General features: G+C 37.1%; 1 protein-coding gene and 1 long non-coding RNA gene across 2 annotated transcripts in view; one reads left to right on the top strand and one right to left on the bottom strand.

Annotated features, from left to right (window-relative positions):
* The window catches only part of MMRN1 (multimerin 1), a 44377-nt gene that overhangs the window by 11724 nt on the left and 16148 nt on the right, over positions 1-16505 (bottom strand). Inside the window, 4 exon segments of the mRNA XM_061477334.1 lie at positions 4488-4661; positions 8338-8430; positions 13824-13930; positions 15682-15801. Of these exon segments, the coding sequence (XP_061333318.1) occupies positions 4488-4661; positions 8338-8430; positions 13824-13930; positions 15682-15801 (494 nt within the window).
* Positions 1-16505, top strand: part of LOC133281607 (uncharacterized) — a 94636-nt gene that overhangs the window by 72927 nt on the left and 5204 nt on the right. Inside the window, exon 2 of the long non-coding RNA XR_009747553.1 lies at positions 4495-4654. This is a non-coding gene — a long non-coding RNA (uncharacterized LOC133281607). The remainder of the gene's footprint in view (positions 1-4494; positions 4655-16505) is intronic.

The raw sequence follows: 16505 nt of genomic DNA, 5'->3' as shown, positions 1-16505 counted from the left end.
TCAAGAAGTGAAAGAAGAGATTACCTTCCTAGTGTATGTGCTAAGTGATCATACAACATGCTATAGTAAGAAAGAAGCAAATAAAAAGAATAGCCTTACTGAATATCTAAAGTTAGCAACAAGACAACTGCTGCAAAAGGCAGACATTTTGAAGGTACACATCTTTAGTTAGTCTTGCATACTAACTCTTTAACTAGGAATACTCCTAGGAATACCGATCCTGAAAAGCACTGGGCAGAGGTGAACATGTGGGAATTCTGCTCCTGTGAATAACAACCCATCTAAGGCTATATGGGAGATGTATTTTGATAAGACAGTCATAAAACAGTGTTCATCAAGAGTGTTGCCACACTTCTCAGTTAATTAGAGCAGTAGTTCCGCTCTGGTATGAAATTAGATGTGTGGTTTTGATTTGTTTTTCAAAGGTAGCCCCTATGTCCAGCTAAAACATTTTTTTCATGTTTTTTCTAAAGCCTATGAACACTTTCAGCCATCTCTTGTTATAACGGCTAAACCCTTCAGCCTCTACAATGCCTCCATGACCACCCGTTCTTCAATTAAAGCTGTATTGGTAAAGGTAGAAATTCTCTGTTGCCCTCCTCTATTTTCCTCTCAATTACATCCATACCCTGGATTTTATTGTTTCATCTCTAAAACACCAAGGCATGTTTTGAAACCTTATTTTAAAATACATTCTCAGGAAGAGCCGCAAAACGGAAGGAAATCAGACCCATGAAACCCAGCACAACTTTGGGCTCCAAGGGTGCAAAAGGATTCCAAATAAAACTGGTTTTGTTCAGCAAGCTACAGAGAAGCCCAGTCCTACTTCTGCTCAGGAGATCCATGTGAATTGTGTGTTTCCAGCTGGAAACAGATAAACTAGTTGATTATAATTGCTTTTTATGAATTATGACTCTCAGTCTTCATTATTTCTGGTAAAACGGACAGTAAACACCCATGATCCCTGAGGGATAAATCTGTCACTTTTTCAGATGGTGGTGTTTTTTTTCAAGGCAGGATTTAACAGGCAGGTGCAGTAAGTTTGCTAACCTAGAAAAGAGCCACTTCAGAAATATAGCATGAAGTTTCCTAAGCAATAAACTCAACTACTGTCAACTGTGGTCACAGATGCCACAGCAATTTTTGCACAAAATATAAACAAAATAACGAAGAGATAATAATGAGATTGCCTTTATTTCACTTTTTACAGCCTCAACAGCAAGCAAATACCTGGACAGATGTATACCCATGAACATGCACACTTTGCACAAAGAGCTTTGTCAGTGAACTTCAGCGAAGGAAAAACAGTAAGAAAAGATACCTGAGAATAACGATGTCCTGGCAGCTGAGAAGAAGAACCAAGATATGAATGCAGAGTAAAATAACTGACATGTAGAGAAACCATTGTAACTAATGACTATGACTTGGTCGGGTTGCTTTATGATGCTGAAAAATGTTCTGTGCTTTAAAAGACACTAACAGCTGTGAAGAAAAGTTCAATGGCTTTGGAAAGAAACAACGTTACTCTACACCTTCTGTGAGGAATTAATTAAATTTCTCCATCTCAGCAACACATCTTGATAACAGACCATCCTGCTGCAAGAGGTCTTTCACAGGATCTATACTGGTATTTTCTTCCTGTGACAGTCAAGAAACTGCCATTCTTGCTCTCTCACATTCCTACTCTATTTAGTAGATTCACATCTGGAACATAGCTCAGCTTTGGTTTTTTTGGTTTTGTTATCAAGAGAGTGGAACTTGATAGACAGCTTTGGGTTTCCCTCCCTTACTTACTGGCTAGGACTCTAGGTATGTGGTAAGCAAGTGGTATTCCAAAGTTCACTAGGGTCTGTGGGAGCATGCCCTTCCACAGAAAGACCTGATCCAAACTTCTGCTGTAGGTGACAATTGGGTATATTCTTAAGCTTGAGCTGAGAATTTGTGAATGTAACTCAGTTTCTCTGTTGCTCATTTTGAAATAGAAAGGTCCAAATTACCTATGAACATTACAGATCTCTTGCACTTTCTATTAGATTATAAATTTTAATTTTAACTCTCTGGCTGAAATCCAAAGTGTGTAATTACTCTGTGTCAACATATACTCCCTTTGTAGATTCAATTATTTGAAGAATAATGTGCAAAATAAATGTATGTACACAGGAGACTGAGTTAAGGTCATATATCCAGCCGTAAATGACATTTCTGACTTGGGAGTGATTAACACTCCATTGTTGAGTTCATTTTCAAAGGAGTGTATATTTTAATAATGAAGAGGAAAGAAGTCTATAAAAGGGCTTGATGTGGAGTGAAAGGAGGAAGAAAGACTAGAGAGAAGTAAGCAGAGTTTACTAAATTAAAAGGAAACATCAAACTATTTTCTCTAAGTAAAAAGTAGGAACAGTCTCCTGAGTACCGAAGACCATTTTTAAAAATGCAGGTTTCACTAATCCGATTAGGGGATCATATCAGTTACTTCATTGAGTGTGGCTCTGTATAAACAGATGACAGGTCTGTGGGACCGAAGTCTATTTACAGAAGAAACCAAGAAATAACAACTTTGTAAATGGTACTGAATTTTTTGTTCAGAAAAACAGACCTCACTCCTAACAAACCCTGATACAAAGCTGGGCAGCCATAAGAATTTCTGTGGTAAGAAAACTGATTAAAGGATATGAGTAAAGGACCTGGGCACCATGGTAAAAAAATGGAAAAGCAGGGGAGGTAGGAAGAAGTCTGAATAGTATGAAGCAACTACAGAGTTAACTGTGATTCAAAAACATGTTGCTTCAGGATGGCAGTGGTAGTGGGGAAAGTTGTTTTTTCCTTCAGGTGAACTCCTAAGAGTAATTTTTAGCAAGTCTGATATTCTTATACTGCACATCTGTACCAGGTTAGACACCGTGAAAACTTCGTCCAGCTCCTGCTACTATAGGATGCTCTTTGCCCACTTGGAGTATGACTGACTGATATTCCCTGGACAGAAACTGCAGTTGCCCTTTGACATTACACATACAAGCCAAGAGAAACTCTAACCTTGCTCTCTCTCTCCTCCTCACCTCATTCCTGCTGTTTACCTGTATACAAGCCAAGAATAACTTCTATTGGAAGACTCACAATTTGAGTCAAGGAAAGTACTTGATAGCTGTATTTTCATTAGTAATTTGATTAGGAGATAGATGGAGAACATAAATCAAAAAAGGGCCAGCAGCTGGAGATTTCATCTAAGCAGGTATAATATATATCATTGCAAATAAAACCAATAAAAGCTTGAAACACATTTGCAGAGAACTGTGAAATAACAGGGTCTTTTGTACTGCATGTTTTAATTAGAACTTGGACCCTTAAAAATAGAAAGGGAATGAAGAAGCAGAAGTACAGGATGCAGCAAAAGAATGGTCTTGGAATAGAATGGAAATGACAGCTAGAACAAGTGGAATATAAAAAAGAATGAAGAGAAAGCAGAAGGGAAATGTGAAATATTCAAAGACAAATTAAGTGTATGCCCAAGGGTCAAGAATGCCATCTAGCAATATGTGGAGAGGTGAAAGCAGGTCACCTACGTGAGAAATGGGATCAACTTGATCCAGGGAACAAGAGGGCCATCTAGCATGTGGCACAAGCAACTCAGAGGACTGAACATAGAAGAAATAGGACCACACTTGGTAAATTTGAGGGATATACAAAAGCACTTAATGTTTGATTTATTTTTATTTCAATGTAAGAAGCTCCAGTTCCCTCATTTCATTCTCAAACAATAGGAAGTTTTCTGGATTCTAAAGTGCATAATACAAACAGTTTGGGGAAAAATTCTGAAACATGAGAAAAATATTGTATATTAAGGAAATGAAAGCATCAGTCTCAATCTGATTGTTAAGCACCATTTGTAGTTGGGAAACAAACAGCTGCAGGATTCACAAAGAATGAATGTATAATTCTAATGGTGAGAGTTTGCCCAGCCTCCTGATCCCTGTCCATGTCTCTCATCTACCACAGAAGAGTACAGATGTTTATCAAAGGTAGCTTAATATGATCAGAGGCAGATTATTCAGCGGGATGTTTACAATGTTATAGATACAACAACCACAGAATCCCTTATACATTTCCCCTGCATATGTGAATTATGTATTAGAGAATATTACTTAGACTTGATAGCAAAGCAAATAGTACATCCTTTAGCAGCTGCCATATAAACAAAAAACAAAGATAAGAATATTTGCAGAAGCTCTAAGTAAATGAAAATGTCTCGATTGTGGCTTAAGTTATCACGTAGATGATGCAGTGCCCAAGAATGTAAATTCTTTGTTACTACAAAAGACACCATAACAAATGTCAAAATAAACAAATCCCTCCACCATGGTATGAAACTAAGAGAATTCTTCCCATAAATGTTGAGCAATAGAACAGGATAGTTTATGAATATTTTTAGCATTTGTTTTTTTCTGACACCTTTAACTTCGTGAATTATTACATTAATTTATTTTTCTTACCTTTCAGAAAAGACTGCAAGTCTCTGCCCTTATCTTCATTGATTTTGCCTTCCAGAGAAGAAAGCATTTTGCTCACATCATTCATCGCAGCAGCAATGCTGTCAACCTTCTTCTGTAGAAAAGTCAGTTTCATCTCCTGGCTGCTAATCCTCTCATTCATTTTTTGTGTAAGTGCTTGGTCAGAGAACAAGATGAGAATAAAAAAATCCCAAACCTTTAAAACACTTGCGGGGAGAAAGTATAATTGACTTGACACACATTAGCTGGAAGTGGGGTGAAAAGTTTCTGAATTTTTAGTCTTGAGTGAATAATCTTGATTTTTGTCATGTATCGTACATTAGTGACATTCAGAAGCACAGCAGTAACTAATTACTGAAGCATCTGTATCCATTATAAAGTATTTGTAATTCTCCAAGAGCATTTTGAATGGTTAGCATATTTTAATCAGCATAATGCCATTTTTCCTCCACCTAGTATCCTACAGTATATTCAGTTAGTCTATCTCCTTTAGCACAATCACAAAAACCTTGATTTTTACTTACAATTTATAACATAACTTGATGAATTTGTAAGGCTTGTGTTTGAAGGAAAACATCTTTTCAGCATAGGGGTCACAATAAGGGCTTGTTCAACACAGCAACAAAACAGCTAAGAGATAAATGACTAGAATAATCATTAGTTTGCCATTCAGAAAAGATGCTCAACCTGTGAAGTCAAGTTTGTTTTAAAACCTGCCCAAATTGATCCTGACACTTGTAGTCCCTTCAGGTATAAAAAGATCTGGTTTTAAGACAGGCACCCTTTTAAGATAGGTAGTGATGATGATGGCCTTGGTCCATGCAAATTAGGACTCCATATGACTTCAGGTAGCCATCTGAGTTTGACAGCTGACAGGAATGGGACTTAGTCTGTGATTTTCAGAAGATGTTGGATCAAAATAAAATGCTTCAATTACTGTAAGCAAAATTACAAAAATCTCTTTACTTCCTAAAAATTCAGCCTAAGTGGCTTACCTTAGACACATGATATATTACCCTACATGATCAAGGACATACTATGGTTTAATAAACTGCTAGGCAAGATATTCTTTAGCAGTGCATACAAAAAATTTACAGTATATTTACAATAAAACAGCAATAGTATTGCTATTGATCTTGTGTCATTTTTGATTATGGCATCAGTGTCTATTCCCATGGCAGTGAACAGTTTTAACCAGGACTCATGTGCAAGCACAGGAGTGTAAAAACTACAAAAAAAAAAAAAAAAAAAAAAGAAAAAGCAAGTTATATGTAAAAGAAGATATTCTTCTGACCTGACTTTTATTCTTCAGAATTCTAGTATGTAACAAATACATGTATCATATCTAACTCAACACATTTGGGAAAACCCTGAAAATTTACTGAATGCACGGCTCAGTGCAGATGAAGCATGCTGAACACCAGTGAGAATGCCCTCCTGTAAAGGCATGTTGAAATTCATACGTGGTAAAAGCTGGTGAATAAGGCTGGCTGGTTTAGATTAGAATATTAGTACCTTCAGCTGTTTACTTTGCCCATCATGTCTACTGACACAGATACAAAATTGTGTTCGTAACTCAACCACCTAGTTTAAAGTGTAGCAATTCTCCCCAGTGGCAATGTGGAGACAAGCCATTGTAAGATCTTTTTTGTCTGAATACTCTTCATCATAATACTGCTCTGTGACAAGCAGACACACCTGGACACTTCTGCTCCTGTTTGAATTGTTTTTATGAGAAAGTGATTTGAATTCTTTACTGGCTCATGCATAGTCACCCAAACTGATAACCAACCTGCCAGGTGCAATGCTTTCTTCAGTTCAGTTTCTGTCAGTCAAACTACACAGATGAACCTGAAAGTGAGGTTTATAAGTAGCATAGCTGCATAGTAGGAGCTGGAATTTGGCTTTTAGAGTCCTGGTAGTTGCTGATAGAATGACAGACCAGGGCTGTCAGTCCTGACACTGGGCTCAAGTCGTGTTCACAGGGTTCACAGCCAGAACAGGTATTTTTCCTTCTGAACTGACCCCATTTGATTTAAAAAGAACTGAAAAGCAATTAATATGGAGCTCTCCTCCTCCCTCCCCACATATATGGACATAAACACATACATGTGTACTGTCTCCATAAAACCCTGTGGCAGTCTCAATTCTGACATCCTGTTCTCCCAGTATGCGTGAATATCCCAGCACCAGAACACTATATTGACAACTGCAACACACATACCTAGGAACATAACTCTTCTTTTTATATGGTTCCATAAAATGTTTTTGAATATAGGCCAACTGCATGAGTGACAATTACACCATGGTGTGTAACAGCTGATGATTACACAAAAAGCCAGTGTAGACATTCGTAATCGAAACATCGACAGATTCAAGAGAAAAGAGAAGTATTAAGAAAGTTCAAGGAACATGCTTCCTTTACACTATCTTTCACATCTTGTCCAGCTGCTGGCTCCTTTCCCATGTAAACTACAGGCTCAATCAACAGGGTGTACAGAATCCTGTCAAATAACTTGCATTTAATTTGCCACCAAAAATATACCTGAAAAATGCAGCTCACTCTCTGTTGGGGGTTATATCACTGTTGGCAGTTCACCAAGTACAGACTTTCCAAATAATTCTGCATTACCAATATTTCTATACCCTCAAAGGCATACACATCTCCAGGTGGTACAAACTGGAACATAGTATAGGTTGACAACTACTTGCCTACCTCTAAATCATGGATACCTTTTCATAGTTCCTTTTAGTGAACACTTAATATTTAAATTCATGGTTAATTGGAATGGTCTGATAAACCATGATTGTTTCTGCTCCCAGTTTAGTGAGTGTGCAGACACACCTGGCATTAATAAAATTCCATTTCCATGAATACTTATGCAGACAACTATGAAATTAATTTTCTGGAACATTTGTGCCAGTAAACTTTAAATCATACAAATGGTAATGGAAAATAAATACAAAGGGAAGTGAGCACACTCAACAGTTCTAGAGACTAAGAGGCGAAGAAGCTTTTCATGCAGCAGCCACCTAAGGTAACTTCTCAACATAGATCACTATTTGAATAAAAGCATTATTGTTACTAACCAGCTCTTACAATGCTGAGGTCTGTACACACCCTTGCAAGAAAACACTGACGTGTTCCAAATCCTCACAGTCTAGATAGGCTGAAGTAAACACAGTAGTGAGCAAATAGTGTAATAAGAAACAGTCCCAAACATCTGTATAAAGCTATAATCTGCCCTTGTGCTGTTTAGCTATTTGATCATCCTAGATAGGGTAGCTTAAAACACACCTAAGCTGCCCTTGCTAATGTTTGAAGCACAACTGTAATAGCTCTGAATAAAGCACCACTTTTTGTAATATGTAAACAACAATCACATATTCAGATAATACAGTTAATGTCACTACATTTACTTTTATGCCTAATGCTGGTCTATGCTACTCCTAGATTTGATTTGGGTTTGGTTTGGTTTTTTTTCTGTTTGGTTTTGGGTTTTTTTGTTTGGTTGTTTTGGTTTTTTTTTTCCAGTATTCTCTCTTTTACTCTAATATAATAGTTTAAATATTTCTATGCAGAATGACTTTCCTGGGTTTTCTTTAGTCACAAGACACTCTATAAATGCTAAGTTACTGGTACCTTTACATTCAGTTTCTTCTGCCTGTCTTTACCAGAGAAACATACCACTGAACCATGACTAGAAATTCTAACAGTTCATTCAGGTCCCTTCAGCACACAGGGATTTTTCCCAAATTGTTTTTGCAGTGACCTTAGTGAGTCATGTGGTCAGTGATTGGGTTAGATGTGATAGTAATTATAACAGCTGACCTGGCCCATTGGGGTCCTGAGGAGGTCCTGGTGTTCTCCCACTGACAGTTCTGCTGCTTTCAGCCTGGTTGCTGTGTATAAGTGATTGTTGTTCTTGAGCCAAAAGAGGGAGAAAAAGGAAAGGATGTGAGTGAAACACTGAACATGACAATCACGATTCCACAACAGTTGCTTTCTCTCTCTATTCTGTAACAACTTTATCAAAGCCTAATAATTTGCAGTGATTCTTTTTATCTGCTTAGTCCGTCTATAAGAGAGGGTTGGTATTAACATTAAAGTGTCAAAACTTGCTCTATAATGAACGGAATTTTGCAATCTCCAGGGCTAAAAAATCCTACAGAAGTATTTTAGATCAATATAACAATAGTACAAAAGCAAAACAGTGATTGCCAGCTGTAAAATTGATTATTACTTTTTTATAGCAACAGAATTTGGTGAATTGAAACTGATGATTTTTTTTTTAACAGATTACAGATTACACAAATCTTTGACCATATATATCTTCCTACAAAGGCAATGGGGATATTACATTGTTTCAGCACCTAGAAAACAGAAACATTTCAAAACCTCACCAAATTCCAACAAATATCACCTGAGATTTGCAACTGGTACATGCATTTAAAAACTTTATAAGGGGAGTAAGTTTTTAAATATTTCCTCTGGTTGTAACAGAAGGGATTTGCTGAGCTTACTTTACATCTCAGCCCAAAGATTCCAAAGCAATTTGCAAAAAGCTACAATACCATTATTATTATTTCAATATAACAGTTGGGAAAATTGAGGTTCAGAAAAATACCTTCACTCACAAAAAGTAGGGAACAATTGATAGGATAGCTGGAACTGAACTGAGATTTCCACCTTCCTGACTTACTTTTCCAGCCATTAGGCTTAATTGCATTGCCTTTGATTTCATTATTGTTAAAGGAAAAAAAAAAAGCACCCCCCAAAAAACCACAAAAAAAAAAATATGCACAAAGTAGACTGTACATTTTCTACTATAAATTCAGACTAATTTTTATATGCTTGCTCAGTTCATGAAGCATTTTGAAGTGAATGTTGTTCCAGTTGGAACACATCTAAGGAAATGCCATTCGTGTGATTTTCAGTCTTTAGTACAGTACAAGCAGAATAACTTTGGTATGGTGACATTATTTTCCAATTCAAATATTAAGACTAGTTTGGCCATAATGTGATTTTCCAAGGAAACAGAATGAAACACTGAATCAAGAAATTCCCTTTGTTTCATCAGCTTCTTAGCAGTATATATGGAGATCAATAGATTACACTTAAAGGTGCTGTAAGGTGGTTTATGTTGCAAATTAAGGGAGGGGGGGAGTAACAATTAGCACACAAACTCAAAGGAAAGGTCACTGAATTTATGGACTGAAAATTTCACAGAATTTATTTAAATCAACTGATAAATATAAAATCCTCAAATAGCTATTATTTCAGTAGCTTCAGTTATCCTTCTGTGGCATGGTTATTGACAGGAGTTAAATACTTGCATTCAGCCCAATTCATTACACAGGATTTATCAGATGGTGATGTGATGATATAATCTATGACAAGGGAGTCAGTTACTTGCATGTGATAAGGACCAGCAAATCGATGTTCTTTTATTCTTTCATTTACCGATCTTTCTGTTGCTCTAAATGTAATCTCTACCACTGTTAGAACTACAGGCACCAGGGTTTTTTATACTATCCATCTTATCTCTCATCCTCCCTATTAAATCAATTGCCCCACTCACAACTTCACCTTGTGGAATACCTGAAAGCCTTTTTTAGTTTTAGTCACTTAAGGATTTTCAAGGATATATATATTTATGGCTGTGTGCTTGTTTTACTAATGGTTTAAACTGTTCAGATAACTTAATCTCTGCAAGATCCAGGATACAGTATCACTCTGTTGGAGCACACCAGTAATGGAGCAAGCCAAGAGTGCATTATGCCACTTCTAAAAGAGGCAAGAAGAGTAACCAGTGATACATACACACAGAATTCCTACAAGAATAAAGCATATTGTACAGTTATTAAATGTCATCACTGTAAAGGAAAGGTACTTAGGCAGCATTAGAAATTCAGGGGGTTCATTTGTGAAGCAAATTCAGGAGAGTCACCGGCAATATAGCTTCTACTATAGCATTCTTCTAGTGTGCCTCAGTCTGTTTCCAAAGGAAGTGCTCTGACACATCATACGGTGATTAAGTCTTATGTACTGCTTGGTCCCTCAGCTGAGATTCCCCATCCTAGATGCTGAAGAGCAGCAGATGTGATGGGAGCACCAGACTGAAACTCTAATATATGTATGCTTTAGGGTAGCAATAGTCATAAAATTATTTGCATGAGACCTTTTAAAAACTGGATATTCTATGTTCATTTTAAGCTAATAAGAAAATGTAATACAAAAATTAGACTACTAGACCCACCTTATAGGTGCCATTTACAGTAACAAAGCAACATCATCAACAACAAAAAGAAGCAGCAATTCAAAGTGCTGAGCAATGAGTTCTCCCAGTTCTGCCAGGAGCTTTGGGGTCTTCAGCACTTCTGGGTATCAGGTAATGCACACAGGAATTTAATATTAGGCTCCTATTATTGAATATATTGGTCTAGATGTATAATTTATTGACCCATGTATTTTTAAACATAGAATGCAAAATGATTTCAGAAAATATTAAAAAAAAAATGGAAATTGGATCTTTTTTTCTCAATATATTTTTGATGAAGCAGGAGTAGTTGAAGGAGGATGCCTGTGGGGGATTTGGTAGTTTCCTACCATTCCCTGTGTTTCAAGGGGAATTGCTACATTTTGTGTCTGCGGCTCACCCCAAGCAGAGGGTAGTACTCACTCCTGTGTGGAATATTTTACAGCCATCTGCTGGAGAAACGACATCACTACCATGAGAGAGAATTCAGTGCTAGCAATGGCTATGGCATTGTCAGCAACTGAGAACCAGCTGTTTGCTCTAAACCATAGCCAAGGCAGATGGAAATGAATTCATACATGTTAAGTCACCTCAGCCTCAGTCTACAGAAAAGCTGAATTCGAATACAGCATGATCTATATTTGAAGATGCATCTTCCAGTTCTTGAAATCATTTTTAACATGATAGTGTTAAGAGAACACATGTAGATGAGCAGACTGGATTTCTTACCTTCAGACATTACTACATGCACATTATTTTAATTTTTCATCCTTAAGATGGAGAAAATGAAGCTGTGTTTAATAAAAATGACATAATGAACTTTTCAACTCAGAAATTATAAACCCTTTCATCTTAGCAGTTTTGCTCCCATTTAGGCATTTGGTATTCCCAAACCAAAACAATGATGTTTTATTTGTTGAATAATCCATACTGCGCTGCTTCATGAGACCTGTAAGAAATTATGTCTGCATTTTTCCCTTAAAAAGTTTCATTGTCCATTCTGGACTAGGATCCATTTCTTATCTAATTTGGTCATGTGTTGCTGCATAGGAGGTAAAGTTAGAAACAGTGATCTGAACATGTGTCTTCCCAGAGGCTCCTTTGTCTCACTCACTACTACATTACCTTGAGAAGTATCTATAGCCAAGCAGTTACAATGAGGCTACCCAATATAGTTTACAGATGTCTTGTAATAACTATCAGATGGTGACAAGTGCTTCCTCCTGCCTAGACTGTCAGACTAAAATAGTTATGTATGATTTCACTTGGTTTGAGAGAGAAGTTCAACCAAAAGGCATTTCGAACTAGCATTTCCTACAAGCAAACAACATCACACTCAAAGTGCCTTCCCAAGGTCTAAACCATATTGTCAGAATTCCCCAGTTCTCTTGGCACCCTTCGATAAGAGTTCTGTTGTTGAGAAGATGAAGTGCAGAGAGGCCAAGTGGAGAGCACAGAGCCTCTGGAGAGCCCCAGACAGAGCTTACAACGTCTCTCCCCCTGTTGTTGTAGAAATGAAGTGCCTGAAGACAAGACTAGGGCTTCCAGCTGTTCAAGTTCATTAGCTGATATCCCTTCATGGGAATTGAATAATACAGCAGGGCTTGTGCTGGTGGTCTGCTCCTCATGGGAGGCATGATTCCAGAAGCAGGGAAGAAGAGCCTTTCTGACATAGCACCTTTCATCCCAATCTTTTTAAGCACTTCTACAAGCATTAATTAATTAAATATCCCAGTGCCCCTGTGAGATAAGTGTCATCTCAATTTTCTAGATGGGTAAACTTGCGTATGCAGATTATAAGTGGCTTTCCCAAATTATTCAGCAAGCCAGAAGAGGTTTGAAAACAGAACCCAGGAGATGTAATTTCAAGCCTGCTTCTGTAACACTTGACAACATTTTCCTTTATTCTTATTTTTATGCAGATGCCACTACAAATCGAGTTATACAGCTTTTTTTCCTGGTCAATGCTTCCCTGTTTTGATGCCATTTCAATTTTATCAGCTGTAGCCTCCCCCTTCAATAAGCATTTTTAAATCTATTTTTGCTAATGTTTACATTTTTTTAAAAGCAAACCTTTAAAACACCTGATCCATGCTCACTGGACGGCCTTGCTGACTGTGTCCTGCGTTAATATCTGACTCCACGCTCAGCTGCACAGAAGAGAATTCTGTGCCTGCTGTGGTTCTGGCTCTTCAGTATTGAAATTTCTCTCCTGGACGTGAATAACAGTGATTTCTCTTCATTCCTCTACATTAATTTTTAATCACAGCCTCTACTTTACCACTGCTGATTGAATTCCCTACCACATCTAATGGCCTTTCTTGTAATATTCATTCATTTAAAATATATATGCTGAAGCCATATCTTATTTTTCAAGGCCTGCTTGTTTAAGGCCAGCAGCAAAGAAATAGCTATTTTACAGACATAAAACTACAGTACACTGCCATACGTTTGATCACCAGGGCAGACGTAAAACGCTCTGTCAAAAAAGGGCACAATTTTACAGGGATCGTGTAATACCTAGTAAAATTCAGTTACTGTTAAAATGAACAAAGAAAGTCCTACTCAATTCAGAGGGAAACAATGTTGATATATTATGTTATCATACCGAAAATATACTCTTAGAACCTGAAAGCCGAAAGAGTCACAGTGCTGAAGATTAATTTTACAGCAAGCATTCAATAGAGGACCTGGATTTAATATCTCCATCACTGCAATATTCAGTAACTAAAAGGTCACAAGTAGAAACACCAAACACACTGTATGCAAGCTCCATATTAGCAAAACAGAATAGGACTGAAGATTTTGAGAAAAATTTATTTAGAGTTGTATTTAGAGTGGAAGAAAGGAAAGGACATTCTGCTTAGCTACTCTGGAAATTCATGTGCAGGGAAGAGTCAAAATCCCAAACATTTTAATTTACTGTGCATCTCTCCTGATTTAAATTAACAGGAGAGACTGTAATGATTTTCAGCAGAGGTATCTGCTCACAAGTCAGACTGCACTCTTTTTTCTTTTGTTGAAGTAACAAGTTTCAAATTCTTATAGCTCTACATACCTTTGGATTGGCAGCTTTGCCCACTATACCCAGGACAGCACTTCCACTCTAGTGATGTTACTATTTTATGTTTGATTCTGTAGGCTTGGTGTGTTGTTGTCTGGGACCTGCAGAACAAGAACATTTTAAACCTAGTTTAGGTGACCAAACAGGAGTTGTAGGATACCTGTATCAATTGCATTATGTTATCTTACATGTCAAGCATATCCTTTTGCTAAACTGCTTGAAACTAAAAGTGAAGCCTGACTAGGGTTTGGTGTTTCAACAGCAATCACAATTTTAATATTGCAGCCTTCAGACCATCTGCATAGATGTAAAAGGAACCTGATGTCTTTCTAGTGCTGTCAGACTTCTTTCCTGAATATCTGATTCAGGAATCAAATAACGCTATCTTTTTATGGAAGATATTACAATTAATATCTGCTAAACTGGACAGAATGAGTCAAAATACAGTTGTGATATATTGTTTTCTTTGAAATCACTGAAAAAAAACAATCACAATGAATTTTTACCACGCCAGTTAACATTTAGTGTACACTGGAAGCCTTCCATTTTGATTATTTTAACCAAGATTATACACACATTAATCCAATAAAGCGTGTTTCCACTCAAAGCTGAAAGCACTCAAAGCACTAGCTTTGCCTCTGAGAAATGGCTTTTTCAGCAGCAAGAACTCAAAAAACATTAAGATGAACTAAAATCAACAGAGTTCTCAGTTATTTTGCTGTATGCATGGTCTTATTTTATGATCAAACTATCTTATTCTGCATTAGCATAATCCATTCCTGAATGCATTTATAAGAACAAAGTAAGTGACCATGAAAGAAGTTAATCAGGAATAATGATTTGAAAAATAACTCTCCATGCAGAGAAGCCTCAGAAATTTATATAGGAGAAATGTATTTACAGGAACAGTACAAGGAGCTAATTTTCATACAAAAAAAAAACCAACAACTTGGAGTTATTGCAAATGTTCTAGATCAAATCAGAAAATTTAAAAAAAAATGGCAACCTTTCAACCATAGGGTCCATTCCATAGTTTTGAAATACAACTGATTTTATTTCAGAGTTACCAAATCCTAAGGATACTCTATTCCCAGTTTCACCTCAAAACTTTAGGCATGTGCTACCATACCATCTAGAGGACAATTCTTAGAATAGTCAAACTGATTTGTAAGAGGTTTTTGAAATATTTCAAGGGGAAAACATACTAGAATCTCTGTTCTGTTGTGCTGATTTGGATTGCCATTTTCTAGGCACAGGCACTGAAACCCAATTTCACTTACTACTGCAATGTGAAGTTTGAAGTATACAATGGGGCACCCAAACCACAAAGGACAATCTGAATATGTTTAGTAGAGACATTATTTACAACTTGTAACCAGGCCAATTACTTTTTCTAGGTTCACTGCGTAACCAAATCTGTGACAGAAATAAGCATCCAGCACAAAGATAATAAAAATATTTATGCCTCTTAGGGGAAGCCTTTTGCTCCAACAGAGCAGAAGCTTGGAAAACTGCACAGAAAGGATTTCCTTGCCTACATGCACTTTAAAGCTTTGTACATGTACACCTTCCTTTGCAGTACTCTGGAAGAGTGGAGCAGGCTTACTTGAAAACTTTGAACTGATCAGAGGGTGACAGAGTAAAGGCATGCCAGATCATGAGCTTTTACACTTGCTATAGGGACAATTCATGAGCTTTTATACTTGCTATAAGGACATGTGAAGATGAGTCCTGGAAACATGCTAATATGATCCCATCTGTTTTCATTTTCACTTCTAAAGTTATGGCTGTATGAATTATGCAGCTGGCAATAACAAACTTGTAAGTTCTCCTTCTTCCTAGTTCTACACACCTTTGAGCACACGATCCAATACACCAAATCCAAGGCTTTGCTCTGCCTGATGAGAAGGTTTCCAGGTGGTCCACTACCACTGTAGGTACGAGTCTGGTATGGACATAAGCACACCAGTTTCTGGAAGACAGAGAAGACAAATATAATTAAAAGTACAAACAACATTTTCCACACTAAGATGAGATATAATACTTACAGGGGAAATTTAAACCCATAATTTAGGGATCAGTCCAAGTTCCAAACATTAAGTTCGGTTTCATGCTGCCAACGTAGTCTTGGGCTATTAGTCTTTGTGCTTCAGCTACCTTTTAACAACAAAGGAAATAGACAATCTTTTCTTCATCTCTACATATATTTATATCGCAATCTAATTTTTTCTTGGAGCACCAAGTACAAAGAAGCTCTTCTAGACTGCAGTAATGACAAGTCTCAAAACACATCTATATTTCAGGTTACAGAAACTGTTTATCTAGAATTCAAAGGATTGTTTAGTAACTTTTTTAGCCACCCATAACTTTCACTTCATGGATAGACACTTCTACTTTTCCTCCCTTTGCTCAGCATGAGAACAGGTAGACTGTGTTTTGCAGTGCACTTTGAGATCAAAGCCACACATGGCAATAATGTGCCATAGTTCACGCTGGCTGTGCCACTGGCTATTGATTCAGAGAAGGAAGTCATATATTAAAGCATCAAACTTTTGACCACTGCAACACAGGATGTAGGAGCTGGTGACTGCAAGGCCAGGTTTGCAAGAAAGCACTCTAAGGAGGTTGCAAGAAAAGGCAAACTGCTAAATTGTATTTTGAAACCAGGGAACTTAT

This window comes from Pezoporus flaviventris, unplaced genomic scaffold (assembly GCF_033815535.1).
Source record: "Pezoporus flaviventris isolate CSIRO_AGI_PZ_B2104156 unplaced genomic scaffold, CSIRO_AGI_Pfla_v1 ptg000002l, whole genome shotgun sequence".
Taxonomy (NCBI): domain Eukaryota; kingdom Metazoa; phylum Chordata; class Aves; order Psittaciformes; family Psittacidae; genus Pezoporus; species Pezoporus flaviventris.
The sequence above is the reverse complement of the archived record's forward strand: the minus strand, read 5'-3'. Positions and strand labels throughout refer to the sequence as shown.